At 30.5% G+C, this 21721-nt stretch overlaps 1 protein-coding gene across 1 annotated transcript; it reads right to left on the bottom strand.

The window, feature by feature from the left end:
- Positions 1–2155: 2155 nt before the first annotated feature.
- Positions 2156–21291, bottom strand: LOC139530029 (protein aurora borealis-like). Its single transcript, XM_071326064.1, has 13 exons — positions 21186–21291; positions 18863–19034; positions 15719–16049; positions 13959–14047; positions 12901–13010; positions 12287–12376; positions 10391–10447; positions 9335–9455; positions 8874–8994; positions 7808–7931; positions 6786–7049; positions 4642–5484; positions 2156–4073 (listed from the first exon to the last, which is right to left on the bottom strand). Exons 2-13 carry the CDS (start codon positions 19015–19017, stop codon positions 3964–3966), a joined length of 2415 nt encoding a protein of 804 aa, XP_071182165.1. The 5' UTR covers positions 19018–19034; positions 21186–21291; the 3' UTR covers positions 2156–3963.
- Positions 21292–21721: the final 430 nt, after the last annotated feature.

Genomic DNA, 21721 nt, shown 5'->3' with positions numbered 1-21721 from the left:
TAGTATAGCTATGTCATTTGGTCTCTGGTGGAGTTTCATTGGAAATCATCCCCTTTCTTCTTATTTTTAAATATATTGAGATAATTTTTGGAGTCTGAATCACTCATCTGGATTTAACAACTTTCAGTGACTGAATGTCGATCCAGCTTAGAAATCATATGTAAAGTAACTGTCAGACATTTTTAATATATCTCTTGTACATCTATTGGTTTCTTGTGGAAAGTTGTCTCATTGGCAAACATACCACATCTTCTTATTCTTATATTTAATGCAATGGCAGGCATATGTGACATACTTTTAAAAGTGCAAACCTATGCGATGCCTGTGCAGTTGAGTAAATACGTGTCCTCACTTCACTTTGAGATAGTTTGATTTTGATTATGCAATTCTGGCCAAAGCTTAGAACATCAACCTTATAGCTCCATAATTATGACCATGCTGCATAAAAAGGAAAGAGGCAAGAGCTATAACTTCTAATTGAGAAACATTTCAGCACTAATACAAATGGAATTATCTATAACATTATAAATTATGTTTAAAGAATATCAAACATTCTTTTTTAGCCATAGAAGACATCTGTTATGTAGGTGTTGATAATAATTACACTGAAAAGGAACTATTTAATTTTCAAATATAAGAATTAAGATTAAAAGGGGCCGCATGTCATTTGGTCACGAGACAAATTCAACACAATAATAATTGAAAATTATATACATTTAACCCATATCGTCCTTATATTGCCATATTGGTCATGATCTACATTTACATATTACTTGTATTATTAACAAGACACTGTTTGAATGAAAGTGGTCAACTTTGCCAATACTGTAAATTTGCCAGTGATTTCAGAGGATATTAAAAAATGCAAAGCTTGATGTGAAAATGGATTGTTATCATTTGTTGGTCATATGTAGCAGGATAATCAAGTATTTTATTATAAAAGAGATTTCTATTTCACCAACAAATAGATGTGTATACTTTTTTTTTTTTTCTGTTAGAAACCACCATAGATTAGATTATTGTGATATATATTGTTTTGGTGTAAATTGACTCTGTGGTTTAAAAGAAGACATTTTTTTTTATTAGGAAAATGATAGATGCCAAGTGAAAACAGCTCAGATGAGCTAAATTTATATCCTTTTACAGTAGTTATAAAAAATAAGATGTGGTATGATGTCAATGAGATAACTCCACAAGACTAAATGACATTGAAATTAATACCTATAGGTTACTGTATGGTCTTCAACAATGATAAAAACCCCTACTGCATAGTCAGCTATAAAAGGTCCCAAAATGACATATGTAAATCAGTCAGTCAAAAGAGAAACTGACGTCCTGACTTCTGTACCAAATGATGCACAAATTTTTTTTTTATATACAGATACTTGTCAACCACTGAATTACAGGCTCATGACTCGGGACAGGCACATACAGTATGTGTAGGGGAAAAATAGTTTGCACCACTGTACCCTCCCCAACCTGACATAGCGGAGCAACAGGTATTAAGCCTGCAAGTGACTTTATTGCGGTAGAAAATGTAAATGTATATATATATATATCATTAGGGTTTTTTTTAAATAAAAATTTACATGCATGTGTAAAATTTTCATGTTTCATTCTTTTGTCACCTTAATCTTCCTGGCATACACTGGAGTGTAACCTGACCAGAAACCATGAAATACTCTGGGGTAAGACTGGGGGTTACACAATGAGCCTGAAATGCATTGATTCTAACATCACCTTGTATCAACTATCATTAGCCGCCAAATGGGAATGATACTGATATCTTGGAATAGGAATTCTTGACATTGAATTGTTGACACAAAGTACAATTAGCCTCCTCATCAGGGTTTTGATTATGTGATTACTTGGACGTTTTTACAGTGATTATATTATTACCAGACCAAATATTTCATGATTTTTTGATTATTTGAAAATCTAGGTTTGTATTTTTTATTATTTAATTATTTCTTTATAAAAAATATTAATGATCGTGTGATTTTATTGGCAAACAAATTGTGATTATGTGATTACTTTGACACCCCATGAGCCTCTACAATCATGACAATGGTGCAGTTAAAAAAAGTAACACCTTCTATTCCTTTGGTATCTTTCACTTTTCTGTTTTCATCCATGGCAGCATCATTTTACAACAGAAATTCAACATTTTATTTAATAAATTGAATATATAAAATAATTATATTATGAGTAGGATAATAAATATCAAATGCACATTAAAATAAACAATACATGTACACATCATTATTAAAATTCAACAATTTAAGATTAAACCGTAATCTTACAATACACATTATATTCACTAGAAACAATCTGTCAGCTAAAAAAGAAAACCTCTATGCAATTATGAGACATTCACAAATCTGTCTAAAACGTGAATGTGAATGAAAAAAAAAAGGAATGATCATGATAAGAGCTACTGTTAATTTTTCTTTTAAAAACTAATCTTCAAATTTAATGTTTAATAATATGATGACTATTTCTACCCAAAACCCATTCTTCACTTCTTTTATGTCTCTGTTTTTTTGTTTTTTTTTTCATTTCCCATAAGGACCTAAAATGGAGGGCCCCTCTAAAATAATGCATGTTAAGAATGCAATCAAATTGAATGATGCACTAAATAATTCCATAATTATGCCTTTCTATCAACATGTTTACTTTTTTTTTTTACATGCAATGAGTATTTGATCTGTTTATATTTTGGAAATGGAGAACAAATTCAAAAACCATTCTTAATGGTAAAATACTTTGAATATATTTGAGATAAGATAAAAAAAAAAAAAAACTGTCAGCCAATGTGGGAATTTTTTAAATACTTATAAGAGAAATATTCTAACTATCTAAATATCAATGAATTTAATTCAAACTCTCTATATTTCTGAGTAAAAAAGGAAAGAATATTGGAGATCATAATTAAAAGATAGAAACTATAACCATGATAACATCATAATTCACCATTTCTGAGTCTAAAGAACTATAGGTAATCTAAATGTTCATTTCCACATGATTCAAATTGAACATTTTGTCAAACCATTGGTTGAATTTTCATTATTGCTAGCCCCAATCATATTTTGTTTGTATGTTTTTAAAAATATTACCCATTTCCATTATACATGTTATAATGCAATACATGTTAAATATTCGATATTAATCATTTAAATAAATTTGAAACAGTGACTGCTAATTCTCAACAATGATTCTTAAGAATTTGATCCTGGAAAGGACAGAATGGTCATTCAATCATAACTAGTTACATGATGTCAAATTGCAATAGAAACCGTCCTAATTAATTTCTATATCTAATTAAAAACAATTTTGCCAAAAATATTATGCAATTATCAAGTTGAAAACAGTGTTTGATATCTTATAATTATACGTCCTTTTAAATGTTTTTAATTTTCAAAATCTAAACATAAGTTGATCATTGTATAATATACAATATTCTTAGATAGAACTAATTAACAATGACCAAACATCATGAGAACTGTGGATTCATTTATTTTCAGGATTAGGAAATGTTTTGTACTATTTAAGGTACATGATACTACAGGGAGATAACTCTGTTAAATTAGCTGAACATTCATCACATTTCTATTGATAAGGAAATATAAAGCTTATCAATGATCAAAATCAGTGTTTGTCATACTGCTAAATATCCTATAAAAATTTTCCAAACAGGTTTGTTGTGCAAATTTTCAAAATTTGTCAAAGTGTCACATTAAATTTTTTGTCAAATCTTTATGAAAATTAAACAAGCCAAATTAATCTTAGTCAAGTAAATAAGTATTTATCTATTACATAGGATTTCTGGAAATTGACCACTATTGTACCTACAAACTACATGTACATGATGTATTCATCTTTCAAATAAAAACAAAATCACTTAAGATGTTTCTAACAATAAAATACTGATAAAGGCATAGAAGATTGATCATACAATAAATATCATAAGTTCAGAATACTTTTCTCTGCTGATGACTTAATTGATGATAATAAATGTCCAAACTTAGCCAGGTCTTCTCCGGCTCGACGTAAAATCTCCATTGCTTGATCACCTGAAAAAATAAATATCAAATATTAATAGTTTTTTAGATCTAAATCTGAAAAGATCTCATTTTGTTAAAATGAGCCTTGAAACTTCTCTGATACATTTTTGAATTGCAACTCATTAAGACTCAGCAACCTATTATCATGATATATATGTGCTCTGACAAGGAATGATTGAAAAAGAATGCCACTTACAAAAGTTAATCTGGTTATTCAATACAAAAATATATATGAACGAAAAAAAAATCATTCATAATCAAGATAATCATAGCAGGTTACAACTAAACCGGTGATGCACATTTTGTTATCAATGAAATTGTCATTTTTGTTTTGCATGTGCTATACATATCATTTATCATGTGTATAAAATTGATAAAAAAATGATGTGCAGTCCTTAATCAATTTTCAAGTAGCTACTAACTGAGCTGTTATGTTTGTATTTTGTATATATATATCTGAAAAAACTGTAATTTGTTATCCATAATCTACTATACAACATCAGAACAGATAATTGGCAAAATCTTCTATGACTAAAAACAACATAGTGTTTGTATTCAATATCTAACTCATACTTACTGGCAGATTTAAAAGGCACGTGGGTATGGACATGATGGAAGCCTTTTTCCGGTGATACAATTGTTTCTAGCTCATGCAAGGTAGATAACCCTGTTTTATCACAAATATCTTGTACCTCTCTTTCATTACTTTGATTTGACTCGGGATACATTTCATTGGCTAGCTGTAAAACTTTCCTTGCTCTATCTATAATCTCTTCTTCAGAATATGGTCCATGGCCAAACTTTTCTGGATTTGTTATATCTAAGATATGGTGAACTAAACTTTCCTTTGGACTAGACATAGGGTGATCATTACAGTCTAATACACTATCACCCTCGTAATAAAATGAATTTGTTGGCAAAGAGCCAAACTGAGCTGTCAAATTTGTATGTTGTATATCTGAAAATACTGTAGATGGTCGCCCATAAAATACAACATCAGAATTTGAAATACCAGTTGAGTTAACTGGAAAATGATTGGTCAAACTTGAGGCTGACCCACTAGCTGTGTCCTGACTGGTCATTTGTAAGCTAGTTGTTTGATAGCCTGTATCCTGACTGGTGGAATTTGGCTGAATTACATTATCATTTGTTAGTTCCATATCACCAAAAGACGTATCACGATTGACTAGTAAACTTGATGTTTTTATATCATCAACATCAGCAAATCTTAAGTTTTTATGAATTGGCACAGGTTCAAAGTCCATTGCTGTGTCATCAAATTCTGGGAATATATTCCTTTGTCTATGTCGACCAAGTGTTGATACTTTCCGACACGATTCAGCCTTCTTTAATTTATCTTCATTTACCTCAGCAGGTAATGGAGTTTTCATATCCTCATCAGAATCCTCAGGTGAACATTCTGAAAATAAATAAATAATCTTTTAATCTAATATAACTTTATCATAATTTTATAAAAAATATATCTCTACTGTTCATTAAGGGAAATGCTACAATAGCCTCTAGTGTATTCCTGGTCTTGTCAGGTTATGACATTAACATCCACAATTTGCTACTTCCACTTTTGAATGTGGCATTAGAAGTAAGAATTAGGACTGAGGTGGATTAATGCCTTATGAATAGGAGACATAGTTTCAAGGGCAAGTTAACTTGTAATCTTTTATATTAATAATCTGACCTGATGTGTTGATCCAGTCTGAAACGGGGTTCATATTTATATGGTAGCAACATTTTCTGTTCTTGAATACATTACAAGGGGGGGGGGGGGGGGGGGGGGGGGGGGGGTGAAATAATGAAATGATAATAATATGATGAATCATGACTTCATTGAAATTTATTTGAGTTTTTAATTGGAAATTCTCACATATTTTTCAGTTTTATATCAAAATTGGGTATTTTACATGTTTGTTTTTTTAAACAAATCAACCTGAACTTCAATTGTTTATAATCAAGTAGATAACAAGAAGTTTTTTACCATATTTTTTCTCTAGAAGAATTGATAGGTTCAGGGGAGATAAATGTTTGCCTGCAACATTAGAAATTGTCTAATGTTTTCAAATAAACCTTAGACAATTGCACTGCCTGTTTTCTATGGTAGTTTTGTAAATATGTTGCCCTTCTAGCATTTCTAATGACCATGAGAGTGTTATATAAAATCTAGAATTCTTGGTATTTCAAGAAAAGCAAACTTTTTAGTAAAAATAATCAGATATTGTTCTGCATTCAAAAAAATCTTTGACTGAAAAATCTCAAAAAAATTATGTGTTAAAACATCAGTTACATATTTTCAAGAAATTTAACATAAAGATTTTGGAATGTAGTTTTTTGGTGGTAATATTTGCTACAAGTTTTATTTAAAAAAACTACATTCCAAAATCTTTATGTTAAATTTCTTGAAAATATGTAACTGATGTTTTAACACATAATTTTTTGAGATTTTTCAGACATTATCTATTCCTAAGGTGAATATCTTAAATCAAAATAAACTCTAAACACGGAATAATGCCTATTCTTAGTACATGTACTATAGAAACCAAACTAAAACCGTAAGCAATTGTTTACACTGATGGACTTTTTTGGTGTGTTGCTAGAAACAACACACCTTTTTCATGCAGGTGGGACAAAATGACATTATGTTAACTGTTTAAACCATCATCATAAGTGAAACATTATGAAAGTTTACAACAGTGGAGTTTTCTTTACCATGTGTCTGAATAAATGATCCGTCATGTGGCGGGGACAAAACAGGTGATGCAACAGCTATCGGTGACACACCCGGACTATGGAAGGACGGTTTTATAGCACTGTTAGAGATGGACGGTGTTTTGAGTAATACTGCAGGTTTGATTGGTGATATCTCTGGACTTTCCAGTGGTCTAGCTAAATGTTCATCTTTAATAGGAGAGCATTCATCCTCTACAAAACTGCCATTATGTGGATTAAATAATCCCGATGACCTAACTCGAGCTGTAAAATATGACATAAATAATTAGTAAACTAAATTGGCATTACAGACAACAAACCCGTTGGTACAAGTAAAATAACATTAAGACAAAGCATACTAGTTTTTGGAGAATTAGAATAAAAATTATAATGATATATAATTTTTTTTGTAATTCTGTGAAATACAATATATTAACTTTGACACACTTTATGCCATTAGTATGGGTGAGTACATTTTTTAGTGACCTATAAATATTTTTCCATTACTGTTTTATAATTCCCAATACGATGTGAATTCAAAGAAAACTTCAATCTCCTCTTAGCATTCTAATCTAACCATTGATTCTGAGTAAGAAAATTTTCATGTATGCATTCTTGGTTACTTGTTCTAGTATTTTGGTCAACATCTTTAATTGTTTTTCCATAGGCAGTCATGGTAACGTTTTCCCTGTAGCTCAGTCCATGTCGTAAACTTGGATATGTATGATAGCTTTTTTCGAAGCAGCGACATTTTCACATATGTGATTAAATTTTCAGGGTACGAAGTGAGATTACTTTTCCCGTAAATTAGCATACCCTGAACATCCTTTCGTGATGTGGCTCCTCATGGTAAAAAATCCCTTTTTTAACACAATAAGTTCTTTCTCTATTTCAACTTTATTTTTGAATTAAGAAATACAGATAAATTTAATTTATACTTTTTGTTTTAATAAAGTTATTTTTTCTAAATTGTTTTATCACAACTTGATTCTCAGTCAGACTGGTACTTATACAAAACTTACACAGATGACCGTGAACTATAGGTGAGAAGTCCAGGTTGTCCAGAAAATTTTCACCTGGTGTCCTTTTATACAGTGGTGTATGTAAATCTCTTACATTCTTAATAGGACTAGAAGAAAACTGATTCTGAAAAGGAATACAAGTATAAGTAATAAAGGTATGCTTGAAAACAGTAAAGATCATAAATTTCTTAAAAGTTGATAAGGTAAACTTACTATTTCACTGTTAAAAAGCATGGAAACATGTGAGTGTTAGTTTATACCTACTAATAACTATGAAACAATAGTCAAAACTAGACATCATTGAGATGGGAGCCATCTCTGTGGGCCTTGCTGTTAATAAGGTGTGGTAAACAATTTGTACCTTTCCCATTTGACATGTGGTTGTCAATTGAATCAAAGTTTACCACCTTGATCCTTGACCTAGGAAGTTGAATTATGACACACCCTCTGGTGTTGATTAATATACAGGTCAAGAATAAAGTATGAAATGATAACGGTTCTCTAGATATAGGGACACAATTTGTTACAGAAGGACAGACTGGTCACTTTCATGACTATAGGGAGACCTGCCATTAGGTAGAGAGGGCCCTTATGATAATTTAACTTCCTTAAACTTTTATCTGGACAAAATAAACAGTTGTGCTCTGACATGACATAAGGTATGATTGATCTATTCATAGATGCTCAATGTCCAGACAATATCAAATAAGGACCCCCTCTACAATCTAAATAACGAAATTGCAGAACATAAACAAACCTCACAAATCGATTTTTTTCTCTTATTTCTAGCTTATCTTACTCTCTAGAAAAACATGCAGACTATACAAACCAAAATTCTTAGTAATAAAGCTGTTTTTTCATAAGAAAACATCAGTAAAATATATTCATGTTTTGAAATAACCTATTTTAGGAGTAGTGCGAGTTTTCATCTTTTTCATTAAAATAAACAACTTAAATCATGCTGTGCCATAGGATTTAAATACCATGTCGTGGTCTAGAGAGAAACATTTAGACATGGAAACATAAATTGTGAGCGTTTTATCATGTTAAAACAAGAAAATTTTACCCTTGAAGGAGTCTTTAGTGGTGTAGCATGGTTCTCTATTTTCTGTGGAGTTTTAGAAGACAGGATAGCTGGTGAAGCACAACCACCAGCTAATCTTGATTCATCTTTTCCTAAAAACCCTCTGAAATAAAAAAACAGATAATGTTAGTAACTTTCTATATAACTGAATCCTATTCTTCTACTGAGTAAATTTTGGTTTTGGTATAGAATACAGAATCACCCAGCATTCAAAAAGAGTACACTACAAAATATTCTTTTTACTTGAAGCATGAAGATAAATGTTTTTTTTTCTAGTACATACTTACAAATATTCCCTTTTCTATTGCATATTTACAAATATTTCTTCTTTTAATTCTGATCATATGAAAACGTCAAAATCAATAAAATCTTTTTACGGAATAAATGTAGAAAATGGTCTGATTGAGAATCAACAATTTTGTCCAAATATTTGTCTCACTTACTTGACTGGACTAATAGCAACTCCTGAGTTGTCTCCCTGGAAGAAAAGTTTTCTTCTTAGTGAAGATGTGCTCAACATTTCTGGATTGTCATCTTGCCCAGGTTGATTCTGTAAAAACTGACCTAGAAAATTAAATTATTTGCATTTTATATTTTTATTTGCTTCTTTCTTGTTGGATATTTTGTTAATTTTTGAAGACATATTATCGACATTACAAGTACTATGGAAAGATTCTAAGCCACAACTAAATTTGCATGACACAATATTGAGTTCTGCTTATAATTATAGTTCAAAACAAACTTAAGAACTTTCTGTAACTTTGGTGTTTGGTTGGTAGCTTAGATTACTCATTGTTATTTACATTACTCAGTATCCCCTTTTTACTCATTTTATCCTTTTTTTTTCAGTTACTCTTTTAAATACATATCATCTTTCCAAGAGCCTGAAATTACAGTTCTTTTTCGTGTTTTTATGATGCAATTGAAAGATTGCCAAAAAATTTGTATGGGTTCGCTCGCCTACTTTTGCTGTTAATCGTACACTAAAAAAAAAAAGAGGGAAAAAACAATATAAATTTTTCTCTCAATATTATCTTTTGATTGTACGAAGCTTCTGTCCAAGTTTGATAAAAATCCAGGATAGTTTATGAATCTTATTAATGTTTTAAAAACTTTAATTGGATTTTTATCAAACTTGGACGGAAGCTTCTTACAATTAAAAGATAATATCGAGAGAAATATTTATAGTTTAAGAAAGTTATTAAAAATTCAAAAACTTTAACCACAGAGTGAATATTTGTGGACGCCACTGACGCTGACAGAATGAAGGATTGCTAATAGCAATTTGCTATGTCTTGCTTTTTTGAGTAAAGTTGAAGGCTCGAAAAGAAACCTAGTGTAACTGACCATGTTTTTCATCTAATGTCAGGAATGTAATTGTTTTTCTCTCCATATGTTTACTTTGAGATTAAGTTGTGTTTCAAGAAGTTATTTTTAAGACCTCCTGATTTTTTGTGGTTTCAGCATCAACTAATAGTTTCTAAATCAAAAATACTTACCTAAAACTTTGTTGATGTCAAAATCCACTGGCAATGACAGCATTGTTTGACATGATACTGCAAAAAAACATCAACATTACTTGAATTTTAATTCATAAGAATCAATCTTCTGAAGGTAAAACAAATATAGTTGTTTCTGTCCTCCCTAATTGCCCTGGATTTTCATGCCTACTCTTATACATTTTATGAATATTTTGTTGAGCATTGTTGCAAAAACATACATGTTTCATTAAAGCACTGTTCCAGGATATATCCCTATGTAAATTATTGTATAAAAATGTGTCCTACCAATTTAATGTATTTCTAATAGAAAGCAGGAAACAAGTATATATTTTTTTTGCATTACTGCTACATTTAATATTTTTGAACAACAGAAGCACAATGAATTTTATGCAGTTGAATAAAATCTACACAAAAAAAAGTTATACAGGTTATAAAACTAGATGTGTCAAAAAGTTTTAAAAAATCTACAATTTCAATAACACATGTAGACACAAAGTGAAACATGATGGTAGTCTCACATATCAAGTCAGCTCCAAATCTGGAGGCGTATAGAAAAATGTCCAAATAACTGTGATTTTCAACAATTTTCAACAATTTTCAAAGTTGTAAGCCTGAAATTACAGCAAAAATTAGCAGAGTGGAACGAAACTTAAATTCTGTAACTCATCTTGGTTAACTCACATGCCAAAAAAATCATCCCAATATCTGAAAGCGTTTAGAAAAAAAGTCTGTATAACTGTGATTTTCAACAATTTATCAAAGTCCAAAGCCCGTAATTTAGGCAAAAATTAGAGGAGCGGAACGAAACTTAAACTTGATCTGTAACTCATCATGGTTAACTCACATACCAAAAATCAGCCCAATATCTCAAGGCATTTAGAAAAAAACTCTGTATAATGGTTTGTTGGGAATGACGGAATTACAGAGTTACGGAATGACGGACAAGGGTAAAACTATATGGCACCGACAACTTCGTAAATGCCTTGTGATTTAAATTTATTCTAAAAGTTTAACAATAAATTTACATAAATTCAAGATATACATTTGTATAAAAGAAAACAACTTGGTCTTTTCCTGATAACCCTGATTTCAATATAATTAGTCCCCTTCCTGCTTGAAGATATTGATTAGATATTAAGTATATTGTTTTATCATGACAAGTTACAGATGAAGTTCGAATTTTGTCAGTCTGATGATTGTATGCAGAGTTATGGTCCTTGGACTTTTAAAATTCACTCAAATAACCAGTTTTCAGCCCTTTTATTTGCTATGCTTGATCATATTAAATTGATCTTTCTATATATTGTTTTCTTGTGACAAGTCACAGATCAAGTTGAAATTTTGTTCTGGTCTGATAATTTTGTAAAGAGTTATAGACCTTGGACTTTTAAAATTCACTTAAATAATCAGTTTTCTGAACTTTTTTTGTCATGCTTTGAAAATGTTAAATTTGAAATTAGCATATTGTTTTGTCATGACAAGTACAGATCAAGTTAGAATTTTGTTCTGGTCTGATGATTTTGTGCAGAGTTGTGGTCCTTGGACTAGAAAATTCGCTTAAATAATCAGATTTCAACACTTTTTTTTGGTCATTGACTTGATATTTGTTAAATAGTTAAAACCATGACAAGTTATAGATCAAGCTAGAATTTCTTCCATTACAATGAAGTTTTAATCGGTAGGGGACTATGGCAACAGAATGCTTGTTTAATGTATTTTTAATGGAATGTTAAAAAATATTGACAAATACTGATTTTTTACTTGTGTACACTGAAATCAGAATCATTTAACAAAACACCTATATTTCTACAAAGAAGGTAATTTTCCAGAAACGTGCATCCAGTGCATACAAAAATTGATATCATACACTTCCTTCTATCATCTTAGAAATACCTTCTTTTTTGTTGTCTACTTGAACTGTTCCTGGTAGCTGCTTCTTTATTGAACCTTGCAACTCTTCAGGCAAACATCCTAGCCTCTGACCTGAAAAGAAGATATTCATCAAAATGGCTGTCAATGGTATCACAATTAACAAATGTGAGTTCATTTTTCATTAGACAGGGAAAGGGGCAATCAAATCTTTTATCATTTGAACAAAAGGCTGTGCGATTTTGTTTTTATTTTTTTCAAATAATTCTGTTTGAGTTTTTAGTCTTCAAAATATCTATTCTACAAAATGTTGAGCTAAATTGTACATTCTGAAGTTAAAATTCAATTCAGTAGTTGAAAATTATTATTAATCATGAAGATGGTGTCTGTTTGGTATTGACATCAACTATGTCTATAAATCAAGAATACTGTAAATTCAGAAATTATTGCGTGCATTTATTATTGTGATTTTATCATTTTAGACTATAATGCGATTTTAATTTTTGCGATATTGAGAAAAAGCCAGTTTTATTCATATAAAATATTTCAAAATGCGAGTTAAAATTATTGCAATTATAACCATGTCGCATTTTTTCACGATAATAAAAATATCACGTTAATTTCTGAATTTATAATACCTGAATTAGGAGCTGCTTTAAGTCCTGTGGCAGGAGAAGGAACAACTAGATTATTACTGAAGAAGGTATCTATGGCTCTTTGGGCTTTCTCTTCTGTTTCTCTGTCATGTCTGAAGAAAAAAGTAATACAGTTTAAACAGATTACAAAGCTCAAATTAAGCTGTTAACCTACAGACTTATACATATTAAACAGCTGCCCCATGTGTGCAAAATACGCCTGTCGCTTTTTCAAAGAATAAAGTTCAATAACTTCTCAATGTCATAGAAATTTATAAAAATAAATAAAAAGAGGTTATCTTGATAGATATAAACCAGTAACAAAAGATTCATGAAAACTGCTCTTAGCACTTTAAAGAAAAGGAAACCTTAGTATGTCTATAGATATAAACATTGACCAAAGATTCTTACAAATTGGCGAAAGTGCATTTAAGATATTGCAAAAGCTTTCAGCTACTATCCATGGCAAGATTTGTCATCTGTGCATACAAAAAACATTAGTACTTATGACACAAACAAAGAACAAATATGTTCTTTTCTTATGCATTGTTTGTTAATGTGAAATAATTTAATTTTGGATGTAACGCATCTTCTGATTGGCTGACGTTATTTTGTTATGAGCCCATAGACATAATTTAGACATGTGACCGTGACGTCATCAACGTTTTTTCATGGATTTCTACGGTTAAAAATGGAATTTAGAATTAAATTATAAGAAATGACTGTAATATTTTTTCTGTCTATTCGAAATAACATAAAAAATGTGGTGCACACTGTTAAATAACCCGCTACGCGCGTTATTCAGTGTGCACCAAATTTTTTATGTTATTTCTTCATAGACAGAAAAAATATTACAGTCATTCCTTAAATAATATATTAACAACAAAGTGGAATAAAAAATATTGTTGTGTTAATATTCAATACTCATCAATGAGGGCAAGTTACCATCATTTACATGTTCACAATTATTAAAGGTTGTGACATCATATGGTTTATCCAATAAAAAAACACATGTTTTAAAAGTGTATTAAAACACAACACTACCATACAAATTCAATTACCCATGATGTGGATCTTGTTGATGGGGCATTTCATCAATATCTGCAGGATGAAGGACGGCTAAATGTTCTATAGACCATCTGAAGGCTTTCTGTCAAAATAAATAATATAAATGATGTCAAAAAAAAAATTGATATCAATGATGTCAAAAATAAATGATAATCAATTATGTAGAAAAAAAATGATATCAATGATGTCAAAAATAAATGATATCAATGATGTCAACAACAAAAAATGATATCAATGATGTCAAATATAAATGATAATCAATTATGTCAAAAATAAAGGATAATCAATGATGTCAAAAATAAATAATATAAATGATGTCAAAAATAAATGATATCAATGATGTTAAAAAAAAATGATATCAATGATGTCAAAAATAAAGAATAATCAATCATGTCAAAAATAAAGGATAATCAATCACGTCAATATCTAATTTTTCATGTTTTTTTAAATTTTGTTGAAAAATGGTTTGTGCTTTTCAAATATATTTACATGTCATGAATGTGGTCTGATCATGTTTATTTCAAAATTATAAAAAAATCTTCATTTGTTTCCTATGACATGTATGACTGAGGGCTACTGTGGATTCATTTATTTTCGTGGGTATCAATTTTCGTGGATAGAGAAAAAAAGACGTTTCGTGGTATACGTAAATTCGTGGATCGCTGATTACAACAAAAAAAATTAGATACGTAATTCGTGGATTTTGTTTTGATTTAGGAGATCATATAACATCCTTCGTTCGATAAATAATAAAACAAAACAAAAAAGAAGGAATTCATTGAAAAAGTTTTGAATTGTCAAAATCCTCGCTTAATTGGTCATTCTAGGTTAAAGTGTTCATTGATAACTTCGATTACAATAATGGGCAGAGACAACTAATTATTTGTTTGTTTTTCAATTTATAAATTCTTGTCTGAATTCTATAAGGCATTCAAAACTTTATGATTGAAAGCTAATTTCCCTAATCACGATATAATAAACAGTGATATAATTAGTATAAGGTGTGATAATAAATGTTCCTGTCATAAACAATATTACCTACGGGCAATATCCCATACTTAATCCTATTGATTTTTAATCACAATATGACACGGTAATTAACAACTTGCAGTTATTTTCCATGAACAGTTTTAATAAATTTTAAAAAATAAATTATCACTGATAATCGATATATTTATTATAGATTTAATCAAAATACTTGTATCTTCTTTCAATAAAAATCACGTGTTATGTTACAATGTTTATCGCTAGTCAACACTATACTAGAACTGCATAACATAACCGGAAATAAACATCCAACTCCATACACATTTCTCGAGATTATTCTTCGTTGAATTCTTAAATTCGTGGTTCGCTGTGACCACGAAACCCACGAAAATTGGTATACCACGAATAAAAATGAATCCACAGTATTCAGGAAACTGATAAAATTCATGCAATGAGTAAATTAGGATAAGAAAGCACACTTAAGGCTTTTGCTATGTACATGTAAAACTAGTAGAAATCTCAAATATTTGCTTTCTGTCATGTTAGAGTTCACCAAAAAATTTTAGTGCCTTCAGATTAAAAGTATACAGCTTTTCCTAAAGTACTGCACAATATCGTACAACTAACAGTTTATAATTAATATAACCCAAACTCCATCAAAGGCCGAAATATCCTTTCGTAAGATTTAATGAAAGAGTGTTTATTGTAAATATTTCAGAGTGTCAATTAAAAACAAATATATAGCCTCAAATAACTTAAGCAATACCTTTTCATCTGAAGCAGGAGTTGATCCTGGCAAAGAGAATACTCCAGGACTCATAAAAACATTGCCTTCTAAATGTTCGACTTCATATTCAAATGGATTTTTTGGTCCAAGTCTGTTAGGTGTGACAAAGTGATGTTGTTTGGCTGTTTCTGGGGTCTCCTTGACAATAGGACTACTACCTATATTTCTTCCTGGGGTTCTATACATTGGGGTGAACCCTGTAGGTGTGGCAGACAGAGGTGTGTAGTTTTTGTGGTATGGACTCAGCACACTTTTGAGATATAATTCATTTCTAGTACTACTGCCCGGTAATTTATGAGCTGGACTTGGGCTGAAAAATATAATTTCATTACATCGGAGATTCATATGGCCCAAGACCACAATTAATGACCCCGCTTTTCGTTGTCCACGAATATAGTTCCTTTTAATTAGAGTGTATTTTTCCTTAATTTTTTTTCTTTCCCTTCCTCACTCATTTCTTCGATTTTTTTTTGGTGGAAATGAAAGAAGAGAGGTGAAATAAATTTTTGGATGTTGTATTTTAACTTATTTTGATTTGGAATGAGTGATTAGGCCAAGTGCAAAAAGGTAATATTTACAGTTTTCGGAACATCTCTTGACTTGTCAATAGGGGTATGGATGTGTATTGGCTAAATTTGTAAAAGTGATTGCTACAATCTTTCTGAATTTTGGATATATATTTGGACTAGGACTATACATTACACACACAAAAAATTGGACAAAAGTGCATGGTGCAATTTTTTTAATGATGCAAAAGGTTATAAAGAACTGATAGAGGAATTAATTGTGGTCTGTGGCCTAAGAGGTGCATTTCAGCAAATTTTGAATTTTTACTTTGGCATCTTCTCTGAATGATTTATTGGTATTAATTTGTCAAACTACATGAGAAGAAATGATTTTCACTTTCATTTGATAGAAATTTTTTGAAAAAGTCACTTTTCAGGTTAAATGCCCAAAATGTAGCTTTTTCACTTTTTTCAATATTTTTTCAAAAACAGCATGCTTAATTTGTCTCTGACAGGTTTTTTCTGATATCTATTTGTGTTTGTGGTATTTATTTCACTTGTTTAACTTATTTGTGAACTCTGAACACAAAAAAAAGTAGATAAAAACATAAAAAGAGTGCAAAATGGGCTGTTTTAATAGTCTAAGTCTAACGGTCAGTATATGCAGCAGGTGAAATGTGAAGTTCTATGCACTTAAAAGTTGTATTCCTAAACAGATTGCACTGAATCTATATAACAAACACTTATTACTGGTTGCTTAACCATTTCTGTTTCACAGATTACCTTTACTTTCTTCTTTTGGATAGCTAGTGGTTAAAATATTGGCCTTTTGAGGCTGAAATTTCATTCAGGTTTTAAGCAGTAAAGTTAATAAACTTTGCATCAGACCATACTGTCTACATATATAGTTGAAAGTGACAGTCTTGTTACATCCAGGCTCCATGTTTTATCATATATAAGCACAGATTTAAGCAAAAAGAAGCATATCTCCATCTCCCATATCATTTATATGCTTTTTAATATGCAAATGTGGGGAACGGCCTAAATTGACAACCTGTTTTTTTAAGCATGACAATGCTAAAGACCTTTTTATCCACATGTGTTATGCTATTTGAAACTTATATTTCCATTAAAAGTACATTTATAACATGTTAAAGTTTTTTTGATACCTTAAAAACTTCAGAAAATTGTGGTAAGTGAAAAATATTACATTTTATATAAGGCCTCACTTTATTTGAAAACCTCTATTTTTTGGCACAGGCTCATATAAAATTAACTTCTGGCCATTTTTCATAAGTCTGATACATGAAGTATGCTTTCTGTTGCTTTAAATAGATGTTAACTTATACATAAAGACATTAAAAAGTGTTAGTTTTGGTATCTTTTGGTTTTTAGAAGCTCAAATGTGATAGTTGGAATTGTTCTAATTCAACGCCACAATTCAGCACCCAAAGTTCAGATATAAAAAATGCCACATTTTTTTTATTTGGTATCATATGGCTTTGAAACTTTGTAAACTGCTTTATAATATACTAAGCTTGAATCATGCCAAGTTTTATTAGAATTGGTCAAGTTTTAGGCCCCTAATAGGCCCAAGACCACAATTAATGACCCCGCTTTTCGTTGTCCACGAATATAGTTCCTTTTAATTAGAGTGTATTTTTCCTTAATTTTTTTTCTTTCCCTTCCTCACTCATTTCTTCGATTTTTTTTGGTGGAAATGAAAGAAGAGAGGTGAAATAAATTTTTGGATGTTGTATTTTAACTTATTTTGATTTGGAATGAGTGATTAGGCCAAGTGCAAAAAGGTAATATTTACAGTTTTCGGAACATCTCTTGACTTGTCAATAGGGGTATGGATGTGTATTGGCTAAATTTGTAAAAGTGATTGCTACAATCTTTCTGAATTTTGGATATATATTTGGACTAGGACTATACATTACACACACAAAAAATTGGACAAAAGTGCATGGTGCAATTTTTTTAATGATGCAAAAGGTTATAAAGAACTGATAGAGGAATTAATTGTGGTCTGTGGCCATATAGCTTATGAAATCTCATCATTTTTTAACAATAGCAGCTCATTATTCAAGTTTTATTTTTCAACATCTAATGTTTTGAAAGTTTTAATAATCATTTGCGTCACAAATGATTTCAGTTCTTTCAATTCATCACCATTATTAACCTCAATGCCAATGGATAAGATGATTCTGTCATTTAGCATGTTCTGGTATATATTTTATAATCTTCAGCCCAGTATCCACAATTATGTAGTTAATATTATAAAATTTCTCTTACACAACTTGATTGTAAATTTTTAATTTAATTCAAGAAATACAAAAAGAAAAATACATGCCAAAATGTCTTTCATTGTAAGAATTGTTCCAAGTAAGAATATTTATTGCAATACTTGTATGTAATTATTGTATAAAAAAAATTGAGCTTCCCCAGTTGACATACAATTTAAAACAGCTTCCCCAGTTGACATGTAATTTAAAACAAAAAGTATTTATTTTGATGTTGTTTACTCAACATGCTCAATCAATGTCAAGTTGAAAATATTTTATGCATATTAAATATGTATCATATATATAGAGAGAACTGCATGTATACAAACCTGGACATCATCAAAGGATGACCTAATTTTTTAGTAGAACTTCCAGGAGTCCTTGACCTTGCACATGCAATGGGACTACACATCATCTCTATATTATTAAGACCTTTACTTGGGGTCTGTAAAGGCTTAACTGGTGATGAAACATCGGAATTCATTTTCTTTTTATTCTAATCTATTAAAAAAAAAATAGAAAAATTATATTTTTTATGACACAAAGAATTAAGTTAACATTTGTACAAACATGACAATGGTAGAAACTCAATTGAGGGATTTATCTAAAGTTAAATATTAACTAGAACACACCCGCGAAATCGCGGGCATTCAAAGCCTAGTTTAAAGTATGTAAAGTGTTGTTGGAAGAATTTTGTAAAATATTTAATGACTGGAGAATTTCAGCAAAAGTATCATAAGTCGTAGGTTATTGGGGACAGGAAAATGCTTTTTTTTTTTTTTATCCCTCCTCCTTTATTTCCAATATTCCCATTTTTTGGTTTTCTATCAATTTCAATGTGAACATACATTTAGTATGTTATGAACATTCAAGTAAGGAGCCTGTAATTCAGTGGTTGTTGTTTGTTTATGTGTTACATATTTGTTTTTCGTTCATTTTTTTGTACATAAATAAGGCCGCTAGTTTTCTGGTTTGAATTGTTTTACATTGTCAGTTCGGGGCCTTTTAAAGCTGAGTATGGGCTTTGCTCGTTGTTGAAGGTCGTACGGTAACCTATAATTGTTAATATCTGTGTCATATTGGTCTCTTGTGGAGAGTTGTCTCAACATGGCAATCATACCACATTTTCTTTTTTTGTAATCAATGATTTTTGTAAAAGATTTAATGACTGGAGAATTTCAGAAAAGGTATCAAAAGTTCACATGAATATTTTTAGCGCTTATCTGTATATTATGAACATTCATTACTATATAAATATAGTGTACATGTATTTACTTTACTAATCGATCCATAGTGGTCATTGATATAGTATACAGACCCTCTCTATTTAATAAACTCTGTGACTGCCGTGGATAGTAAACTTGAAAATGATAGCAGATAGAATTCTGAAAAAACACTTTATTCTTTGTATATGTACGTTCAAAGTATACAGAAAAACGCAAACCGGAAGTATAATCTTACTTAAAATTTCGTCCAATGACGGGACAATATCCGGATGCCTTTTTTCTCGTTTTTCTCCAAAAATAAGTCAATCTGAATAATCATATGAATGGATGACAAATGGCACTATGCACTGTACCTATAGGACACAGAGGCGTGTTGATCAATTAATTGTGGAAAGAAGAGAAGCGACACCCAAAATGAGGTCTTCTCGTTTAATAGTATAGATTCACATTATATGTATATCTGAAGTCCCACAAAGTTGTAAGAAAAAATACTATGTAATCTTGGTATAGTCTGCAAATGTTAATATAATCTTGATATGTTATATGCCATTCAAAGACAGAAAATAATAGCTTACATCAAATGATGGACTTGCATTGAAATTATGCCATCATGTTTATTTTTTGAAATTTCAGCCTAGGTTTAAATTATACCATCATGACCATTTCTCTCTAACCACCGTGGGTTTTTTCTCCAATATTATTGGAGAGCATGAATTTCACTACAGAAATTTTTTTGTCTAAACTGGGACTCAAACCTGGAACCTTAGTGTTACAAGGAAGCGTGTTAACCAACTGAGCTAAAGAAGTACTCCAGGTAACATGTAAGTTGAGAACACAGTCCATATAGTGGCTGCCTTTTAACACAGAGGTTTTGGGTATCAGTATCTGTGTGTCAAAGGTGCCAATACTGGCTTCAACTGGACGGGAGAGAGAGCACCTATTGACGGTGTTGGAGAGCTGTTTTGAAGCTTTTCAACTGACTTGGGGCACACTACATGTACAAATGTATGACTTCTTCATGTTGGTTCCAGTGAATCACAGTCTCAACGAAGAATGATTTCTTAAATTGCTCAGTTTTACAGTTTGTACGGTATTTCCGTTTCTTTTTTTTAACAAATATTTCAGTTACAAAAAAATAATTCATACAGACTTCGTCCCCATTTACAGGTAATGCCTGCCTCATATTATATTTGACAATGCCCATGCTACAACTTTACATTGCAATACCAAGATAGAACACACAGTTCTTTGTTTACGCTGCCTACCACAGTTCTACATCTGTTTGACTTTTTTTTTTATGGACAGTCCAAATTTTATTGTTGATATTTTTATTTTTCAAAACATTTGTCAATGTTTGTGTAATCAATATCTTATATTTTAAAAAAATGAAATGTTGTTTACTGATATTTTGATCAATTGTATGTACCTTCGCTTTGCATGTTTCGTAGTGTATATAAACAAGACATGTTCAGGCTTGCAGAGTGTGTACAAATGAAATTTCAAATACCCGCCTCTGCAACACCAATAAAAACATTTTTCCGGTTTTGAGAATCACCATACAAATAAATAAAATACTGATTATTAGCTTTATTTTTTTTTTTTTATCAAATATCAAATAAAGTATAAATTTGAAAAGTATTGGATTGTTATAATTATTTTCAATTTTACGAATCAAATATTTTAATAATCTTTGTGTTGTATATTGACGAAAATACAAACATGGCGGAAAGAGGAAAAAAGAAAAGTTCGTCAGCCAGGGAAACAATGGATAGTACGTACATGTTAGAGCTTTAAAGACATTAAAAGTATATGGCTGTATTTTATTTGAACTCTTCAAACATAAATGCAGATACGACAGCTTTGGCATGCGTCTTTATCCTATAATAAGAGGAAATAGGCTCAGTTCGTACCCTGTTTTTGTTCGACCTTTCCACCAATTTAGATATATATTTTTTTTTTATA

The sequence above is a fragment of the Mytilus edulis genome, chromosome 7 (genome assembly GCF_963676685.1).
Source record: "Mytilus edulis chromosome 7, xbMytEdul2.2, whole genome shotgun sequence".
Classification (NCBI taxonomy): domain Eukaryota; kingdom Metazoa; phylum Mollusca; class Bivalvia; order Mytilida; family Mytilidae; genus Mytilus; species Mytilus edulis.
The sequence above is the reverse complement of the archived record's forward strand: the minus strand, read 5'-3'. Positions and strand labels throughout refer to the sequence as shown.

Bases quoted from the DNA above. Each gene is read 5' to 3' on its own strand.
- LOC139530029 (XM_071326064.1), bottom strand. From the start codon at position 19,017: ATGAATTCCGATGTTTCATCACCAGTTAAGCCTTTACAGACCCCAAGT. The intron at 13,011-13,958 runs GTAATTGAATTT...TTTTTTCTTCAG, and splicing joins CAACAAGATCCACATCATGG to ACATGACAGAGAAACAGAAG. The intron at 9,456-10,390 runs GTAAGTATTTTT...TTAATTTTCTAG, and splicing joins TGACATCAACAAAGTTTTAG to GTCAGTTTTTACAGAATCAA.